Below are 9,748 nucleotides of genomic sequence, written 5' to 3' on the forward strand. Positions count from 1 at the left end.
TTCTGCCTTAATAGAGCCTTATATAGAAAGAATATAGATTCTGATCTAATCTAACGAGGCATGAAGTGACTCGGTTAGGTTATAAATTGATTTTTAAAATCAATTTGGGTTGGTTTAATGGTTAACTCGTTAATTCACTTAAGTAAGCAAGGATGGATCCAGAAATTTTAATATGGAGGGACCAAATTTTAGATTATTTTTTCCATTTCATAAAAATAATTAACATATAATTATTAGAGTTAGTTTTTTAAAAGATTTATCAAAATATATATATCTAATTATAATTTTTTTTACAATTTTATTTTTAATATGATAATTACATAAAAGAAATATAACAATATCAATAATACATTATAAAATTATACAATACCAATAATTTATAGCGTATTTAGCTAAAAATGATCACATATTTTATTCATTAAAATTAATTCTTTCAAAAATTTAAAAAATTTGAAAATAAATTATAAATTATTAATTATTTGAAAGACACAGTACCCTTATAGAATATACTTATAGAATATAGGATATAAGATATATTTAAAAAAAAATTTTTTAACAACATAAATTTAAAAGAAAGATGAGTATTTTTTACAAGAAAATAATATCTAAAGTAAATAATGTGATTACTAAAATATAACTACGTAAGTCATTATTAATATAATAATATAAATATTAAATATATTAATATAAAAAATAAATAATTTTTTAAAAATAAATATAAAGATTATTGTATAAAAACTAATTTGAAAGGTACAAAGATTTGAGGGTATAATATTAAATTAGTTAAGTAAAAAATATTAGTGAATTAAACAATTAAGATATAAATCCATCATATAGTGATAAATAATACATATAAAACTATTAAATTACATAATATTTTTTATTTTTTGAACACATATCTCATATATAAGTATAGTTTCTTAAAATTTTGGGGGGTCGAGGCCACTACTCGCCCCCTCTAGGTCCGTCACTGTAAATAAGTGTTAGAAGTTCGAGTTCTGCCTTATACATGCAGCAATCCATTGACCAACAAAAAAGTTTTAAATGAAACTTAAATTTGCAATGAATTAGTTATTGGCCTGCCGAGTTGAGAAATACCGTAAAAAATAAAAACAATATTTTTATAATTTAAATAAATAAAAAAATTAAATAATCAATAGTAATTAATTTTTATTTCATTGTAAAATTATTTCTTTAATATTCATGTTTTATAAAATTTAAAATTTAGTATGACTGAGAATATTAAGATGGATGATCAATAACCATACACAAAGTTCCGAAAATCAAATTAGACATAAAACTAATGGTGTTAGAAATTTAAAGATTTAAGTAGAGTTTAATCGGATTGAATTAAATATAATGAAATAATATATTTTGGCATGTATATATCATTTCTAAAAAAAATTATTTTTTTTTTTGTGATTTATTATTTTAAATCGATTCATCTCTAAAATCACACCGGTTCAAATAATTAATTAATTTTTTTAGCTTATATATTTTTCAATTTTTAACCAACTAATTGCGAAGCAATTTTTACTTTAAATTGGATCGATTGGACGACCAATTTATAATTAACTGGGTCAAATTGGCCAATTTGTTCCAATTCCGAGAAGCATGGCCATACTACACACACACACATATATATATATATATATGAACAAAACAAAAAATAATTATACGAGAAAATTTTTATTTTATCAAATATAAAATGTTAATTTATATTTTAAAAAAAGTTCAAACACATCTCCAATGATTTTTTATTAAAAGTGTGTTTATAATTTGTCTTGATGTATTATTAGGTAAAGTAGTTGATTATCATTTAATCTTGTCGGATGATAATATTTTCATGCCAATGTTGTCAATGCAAATTTAATATTTGATAGGTTTAATTATTCTGTCGATTCTTATAGTTTTATCGAATTTTTAATTAAATTTTTATATATTTTTTTCAATTAAATTTTTATACGATATCAGATTTTGTAATTAAGTCTCTGTCTTAAAATTAACAGAATATTCTGTAAACAAAACAAATACGCCTAATATTTGATTAAATATTTTATTTTATTTAATAAAATATTTAGTTGATTCTAATATTTTTGTAATAACAGAAATTTAATTACAAAATTTAATATAGTATAAGGAACTAATTAAAAAATATAAAAATTTATTTAACAATTTAATAAAATGATAGAAAATAATTAAACCTATTTAATATTAGTAATTTATATTGTGACCTTTGTTATTATCCAGGTAGCGATGAGTAAACAAATCAATAAATTGTTCAAAACAAAAACCAATTGTAATAAATTATGAAATGCGTATTTGGACTGTGATAATTGATTAAACCATTTATTTATATTAATAATACTATTAATCACTATAAGAAAATTGAATCTTATTGTGGATGCCGAATAGACAATCATTTATAGAAATTTTTTTTTTATCGTGTTTGATTTTCTTTAATTTTATGGACTCACACACGCACACACATATATATTAAAAAATTTCACTCCATAAACTTTAATAACAATCAGCTAATATTTTTTTTTTCATTTTTTTTGTTAGAAAAAAAGTATGACTCACTCGTCGAGGTAGTAAAAGTAGAGAACTCTAAAAAAATATATATATTCATAATTATTAATAAATAACTTTAAAACTTTTATTGGTTCTTTTAAATTTAACGTACTATGTACAATATCACTAATTTTTTAAATAAATGCCTATTTTTTTTTTAAGTTTCTATCATGTTTTTATTTTCTTGTTAGATATTTTCAGAAAAACAATATTAAGTCTAAATAGATACTTCTTTATAAATTATAGATTTTATAAATAACAACGTAATTACATATTTATTAGTTGCATATTTTTTAGAAAAATCTTATTCCGTAAGTTTATATATATATATATATATATATAAAATTCTAATTATTAAATTAAAAGGAGTAAAATAACTACATCAAATGACATTCCAAACTAATAATTATCTACTAACAACTTAAGACAAGTGAAATAAAAGAAAATTCTAAAAGTCTATAAGTTATCTATTGCATACTAACTATACAAGCTATATTCTACTTCTTCATTACTACCCTAACCATAGTTATATACACACATTTATCTATATAGAATTTTTAAAATACAATAAAAAATTAAACTAACCGCAAAGCGGCTGCCCCAACATAATGCGAAGTGTCGTTACTAGCTGCGCACGCCATCATCGTAAGTATCGATTATATGCTCAAAAAGAGATAAAAGGGAAGAAAAAGTAGTTGAAAAGTTGCTCGGTCAAATTTTGTAAACGAGTTATATATATAGCCGATTCTAAGTCATATCTCGTTTACACTGTGAGCGAGATGAAGTTACACGTATTTCATTCACAGTATAAACGAGATATACACGTGTGATGTTTACGTGTCTTATCTCGTTTATATTATAAACGAGATACGTATAACTTTATCTCGTTTACAGTGTAAACATAATATGACTTGGAGACGAATTTCAGTAATAACTTTTAAAATTATTTAATTCGATAATTAATACATTTATTTTATTTATCAAAATAAAAAATCACTTCATCATTCATATATTTGCAATTATGAAGACTTGAAATCAAGATTTTTTTTAGAGTGGGACGTGTTTACTATCTGTACTAATCCCGTATTTGTCATTTTTATACTTATTTAATAAATAAAAATATAAATTAATAGACACTTTAATACTTATTAATATACTAGTCAATATAATGTCTTTAAATTTTTTTAATATCATCCTTACTTTAATCATCAATGTTTAATTTTTCTTACTAATTTCATTTGTTATTTTGTTATTTTTTTAAAATTAAGGAGAGGAGAGAGACAAGAAAATTGCATATTTTATTTTTAATAGCAAAATTACAAAAGTGTAATTTTCATGCACATATTATATTGTGTATTCAAGTAGACTGACCATGTTTGAATTATTCATTCTGTATAGATAAGAAAGAATGTAAATTGAGGATTGAGGCGAACTTTTCCTTTAAGAATCACTACAAGAGAAATGAGATTTAGTGGCGGTTTTATAGGAATTAACGGCAGTTTTAAATCGTTGCAAAATTAATTATCAACGCTTCGAGAACCGTTGCAATATGGGACATGGAGATTTGATTTTGCGGCAGTTTCACTGAACCGCGGGCACAACCACAGCGAAATCCTTTGAATAGCGTCAGTTGATTTAGCGACGGTTTAGAACTGCCGCTATTTGGCCAACCTTGAACTCAATGGTATTTTTCGGCCATTTTGAACCACTGCTATTTTGTTGATCGTTGTATTTTTAAAAAGAGTAATTCTCCACATACAAGTGATTTTTCATACAAGTCATACAAGTCATTTATAAACACGTCGTTTCACGTTTTTTTGTGTCTCTTTTTCTTCTTTTTTTTCCGTGCTTCCTCTTCCTCTTCCTCTTCTTCTTCTTCTTCTTCTTCTTCTTCTTCTTCTTCTTCTTCTTCTTCTTTCTCTGTGTCTCTTTTTCTTCTCTTCCTCCCTCTTTTTTTATTGAAATTTCTTCTCCTCTTTTCGTTTTCTCTTTCTCCTTCATCAAAATCACCAGAAAAAACGAAGAAACATTATTCAAGGTACGTTTCTTGCCTTCTCTTTCTCCTTCTTCTTCTTCTTGCTACACGTTCTTCTTCTTCATTTACGTCCTTTTCTCTTTGTTTTCTTTCTTCGTTATTCTCGGTTTCCATTGTTTTTTGACATCAAGCTCTGAAATCGTTTTTGAAGAAGAAGAAGCAGCAGCAGAAGATGAGGAGGAAAAAGAGAAAGAGTTCTGAATTATGCATAAGGTGTACTTCAACGAATTTTGAGTGTATTTCTTAAATTCTTTGGGTGTATTTTTGTAATCCTTTGGGTGTATTTCTATAATTCTTTGGGTGTATTGATTTCAAGAAGAAATATACTGTCTCTCCCTATATTGGGTGTATTTCTTAAATTCTTTGGGTGTATTTCTGTAATCCTTTGGGTGTATTTCTGTAATCGTTTGGTTTATTTCTGTAAATGTTTGGGTGTATTTCTGTAACTGTTTGGGTGTATTTCTGTAATCCTTTGGATGTATTTCTATAATCGTTTGGGTGTATTTTTGTAATCGTTCGGGTGTATTTCTGAAGTTCCATCATCTTCAAAACAATTTCAAAGCTTAATTTCAGACACAACTAGAAAATAGATTAATACAGACAGATTTACAGACAGATTTAGTCTTTATTACAGACGGATTTTTGGTTACCGACGGATTTTATCCCTCTGTAAAAGCCTCGTCGGAAATTATTTACCGACGGATTTTTTTCCGTCGAAAAATTATCGACAGATTTTTACCAGTTACCGACGGATTTTCCCTATGTAAATTCTCCATCCATTTCCCTAAGGCGACGGATTTTCCGACGGATTTTCCATCGGTAATTACAGACGGATTTTCTGACGAATTTTCCATCTGTAATTATAGACGGATTTTCCAAAGTTTGAATACAGACAGAAAATCCGTCTGTAAATTCATCAGTAAAATAATTTTTTTTTAGATTTTTCATTGCAAAATACACCTTTTTTTCATACAAAATAAATATAAATTTAATAAATAAATTTTTTTATCTAATTTGTATTCGAATATTTATAATATTTCAAAAAATAAACAAATTTATTGTATTATCAAACTAAAAGAAAAAAATACTATAAACAAAGAAGCCAATATAATTCAAAAAATAAGTAAAGTGTATTGATACATCAACTATAATAATAAATAACTATACATCAACAAAATGTGTTGATACATCAACTATAATTCAAAACATAAACTCAGTGTATTGTTCTCATAACATCATATAAATTTTGAATGCCAGCATCAGCTAAGAAGCCACCAAGGAGGCCAAGAAGGTTGAGAGTTCCCATAAAATTGGTAAATATTGTAGCAGATTTAGGTGATGGAAGATTCAAAGTTTCAACCAAGAATGTGACCAAGTTCATAGATATTCCCATAAAACATTCTTTCAGCTAGTTCAGTTCCTGCGTAGTGAAAAAAAGTATGCAAATTTAGAATTCAATCAAAAATCTTGGATATTGATAAAAGCTGAAAAGCTAAAAACCTGCAGGTTCATTCAAAAAATGACCCCAAAAAAATGCCATTGTGCCTTATCATCATGTATCGTGTATCGTGTATGTAATAAGATCTTTTATACATAGATTTTTCTTGACCACCTCATGTATAGAATATTTTCAACAAGTATGAATTATGAAACATTATTAACAAGGATGATATTGGATGAATAAGACATTAGATAACTAAAGCATAGAAGGAGTAGGATTTACCATCTCAAGCACGTCATATCAAGGGTTACTTTCACCTTCTTGCCACTACGAAAGTCAATAAAAAATAGCAGCAAATCCAGCTGCTCATCTACAATATAAGGAAACATTAGATCAGAGAGGAACTCTAGCTTTTGTCCTTATCAATATCAGACAAAATTAGCGATCATATTCGAAAAGTCATTAAAAATAGTGCAACTTAAGTTATCTATTGTGGCGAAAAAGTAATAGTACCCTATTTTATCCCTCAAATTATACATTTAACATCACAATAATTTTTCAAAGATCACTGTCACCAGACTCAGATTCAATATCATTAGACAACAGGTCCTTTTTGAGCCACTAATTCCGACCTCCATAAAGATGGTGGTGTTTCATATCTTTCTAGGACTTACTAAAATTAGGTTTTACTATGAAAATTAAAAGCCTTGTGTTGCAGGGAAGTTTCATTCTGCTCTGCAGACTAATATGATCATGTCTTCTCCCTGATCCCCATTTCTCTCCTCTCCATTTCAATAATTTTTCTCCCAGTCTATTTTGTTTGCTTTCGCTTTTTCTTAAATAACTATTCAAATATTGTATGCTGCTCCAAAACGATATTGAAGTTTCTTCAATTTTGACCAAGCAAAAATATTTACAGCTAAAAACCGGAAGAAACAAAAGACACCAAGAATCAACATAAGCATGTTAGAAAGGGGAAGGCAGGAACAGTTTTCAGACGAACATTGGAACAATTCCCAAAGATAATTTAGGATCCAACTCTATAGTTCAAAGGAGTAGAAACTTGCTCACCTGATTGAGAATAGAATTTTGCTTCAACCATATTTGTAGTCTCTATCTGAGCTAACTGAATCTCCTCAACCAAATCTAGCAAATTATTCAACAAAGAACTTGTTACCTATATAGAACAACATAGTGAACAACAACATTATGGAAAACACCCCAGTACTTAGTGGTCAATTATTTAATGGTTAATTGGAAACACCCCAGTACTTAGTAATCAACTGAATAATGTGCATAGCTTCAAATAGCAGAAGAATGTGGAAAGCTTTGAATAACTGTTGCTGAGGAAAAAACAATATTAATAACTATAATGATAATGCTAACTAAAGCAAAAGCAAAAATACCATCACAGCAACACAAAAGCTGTGCTTATCACTATGTTCTTATCACTTTTCAGTTTTATGATATTCCAAGTGTTAAAGCAAAACCAAAAGCAGCCAAAGTGAGGTTCAATCAATTGAAAATGAAAAATACCACAACCATAAACAATTAATTAGAACAAAAAAGAAGTCATAAAAACTAGTATAGCTACTACAAGAACATGCTTGAACGAGTTAAATACCATCCATGACCTGAGCCACTGATTCAAAATCCATGAAAGTTCTAGTTGCTCTGTTCGGAGAGGTCTGCATTAGAATAATCATGTGGCGATTAGCAAACTCTGTGTCCAGTAATAAAAAGGAACAAAGAGGCTTTTACATCACGCAGATTCGAAGATTTGTAGCCAAAGGCAGCATCATTAGCGAACTGTGTCCCCTGCAGGAACAAGCCTACAGACAAGAAGTGAAGTAAGCAAGGTTTCTAATGTCCATTCCTAATTCCTTTCAACCTAGTGAAAGAACAGAATTGCATGCATGTACATGTACGACGGGACTTGGCGGTTATGGTTAGGTGTTATGATTTATCACTTAGAAACCATTAACTAACCAATATTAATTATTTTCTTATACTAAAATTATTGATCTCTTGCAATTTTTCATGACTTATCCCCTAATTGGGACCCTCTCAGAAAATGAAGGTCATGAAACATTTGATCTTAGCTTGTTATAGCACCACTCTCAGGATGAACCGACAAAAAAGTAGTATACGTACGATTCCCGTTATTCATAGGAAAAGAAAATATCTCTAGTTAGTAAATGAACAAAAACATAACAGAAAGGAATCTAAAGTCAGAAAGCAGAAGGCCATAAACTATAGAACAATAAAGGAGCACAAAAGCAACCTGATATCTTTGGCAATCACTGTATCGCCATCTGCAGCTCCAAGATGTCGCAGAACTACCTCCTCAAGATGACCATCTCTATATGCATGCTGTAATTGAGACATAAAACGCAATTAGGCTGCTTCCAATTTTTAAAAGATGCCTTTTACTCACCAATCAAGCATCAATTTTAACATGGTTGTAAAAGCAGTAACTTTTTAACTATTTTGAGTTCAAAAAATTTGCATTCATGTACCAATTTCATGTAATAATGTCTCAAATCTAACTAATCAGAAAACAACCTAAAAATCCTATTTTAAACATTTCTCAGCTATTCTGAATCAAAACCTAATCTAATCCTATTTTAACAACCTAAAAATCAACTAATCAGAAAACAAATCTAACCTGATCGCTTGTCCCTCACAACTCTCGCCATGTTAAACGAAGGGAATCTTGTGAAGGCCTTCGACAAAATGTCGTCGTTCACCTCGTTCCCTAGGTCACCGCAGAACAAGCGATGGTCGTTCTCCGGCCACTCGGCCAGCGAGGGATCCTCCCACATCTGCCCGGCGGCACGGTGGGGAACTGCCTTCCGCTTTGCGTCGGTCTTGTGGTCGACGTCGCTGCTGGCTATGGCGGCCTTCACGCTCTTGTGAGCCTCCGGGGTGATGGTCTGGGCGTTGCGCTGGAATTGGTGGTGGTGTGACGGTGGAGGAGGATAGCTGTATGCGGCAGCAGCGGGGGCAGCGGCGACGGTGGGAGGAGGGGGATGAGGGGGCGGGGCGTAAGGCGGTTGTTGAAGGTGGAAGGGGGTGGGAAAATAAGAGGGATCGGAGGAGTAGGGGAATTGAGACGAGGAGGAGGAAGATGAAGAAGGGTTTGCCATGGAATTCGATCGATCAGAATATTTGGGATTGAAATTAGGGTTTGTTATTTCAGACACATGTTAGAAGTTCAGTGTTTATTTCCTTTGATTTGTGTGCTGGGTATGGGGCTCGGGCAATGGGTAGGTTTAGGTTATTATTTCCGACGGAAAATTTTAAATTACAGACGAAAAATCCGTCTGTAACCATTTTCAACAAAAAAAATTAATTTTTCCGACAGAATTATCGACGAATTCTCTTTTCTGTCTGTAATTTATGTTAATTTATTTTTTTATTTTCCGACAAAAAATTCCTCTGAAATTCCGTCTGTATTTCCGTGAGATAAAATTCGTCGGAAATATCCGTCTGTAATAACTAATTTTCTAGTAGTGAGAAACCATGAAAATCGAAAAAGAACAGAAGGAGATCGAAGGCAAAGAGAGAACGCTTTTCCATACAAATCATACAAGTCATTTATATTCACGCTTCTTCTTCTTCTTCTTCTTCTTCTTCTTCTTCTTCTTCTTCTGCTTCTTCTTCTTCTTCTTCTTCTTCTTCTTCTTCTTCTTCTT

At 29.9% G+C, this 9,748-nt stretch overlaps 1 protein-coding gene across 1 annotated transcript; it reads right to left on the reverse strand.

The window, feature by feature from the left end:
• Positions 1-8,334: 8,334 nt before the first annotated feature.
• On the reverse strand, positions 8,335-9,304 carry LOC148550280 (uncharacterized). The gene is made up of 2 exons (XM_088494133.1): positions 8,719-9,304; positions 8,335-8,423 (listed from the first exon to the last, which is right to left on the reverse strand). The coding sequence occupies exons 1-2, from the start codon at positions 9,197-9,199 to the stop codon at positions 8,413-8,415; spliced, it is 492 nt and encodes a 163-aa protein (XP_088350259.1). The 5' UTR covers positions 9,200-9,304; the 3' UTR covers positions 8,335-8,412.
• Positions 9,305-9,748: the final 444 nt, after the last annotated feature.

The sequence above is a fragment of the Arachis ipaensis genome, chromosome B7 (assembly GCF_059453495.1).
Source record: "Arachis ipaensis isolate K30076 ecotype BB chromosome B7, ASM5945349v1, whole genome shotgun sequence".
Classification (NCBI taxonomy): domain Eukaryota; kingdom Viridiplantae; phylum Streptophyta; class Magnoliopsida; order Fabales; family Fabaceae; genus Arachis; species Arachis ipaensis.

What these genes read in the sequence shown, in the direction of transcription:
- LOC148550280 (XM_088494133.1), bottom strand. Translation starts at nt 9,199, where the DNA reads ATGGCAAACCCTTCTTCATCTTCCTCCTCCTCGTCTCAATTCCCCTAC.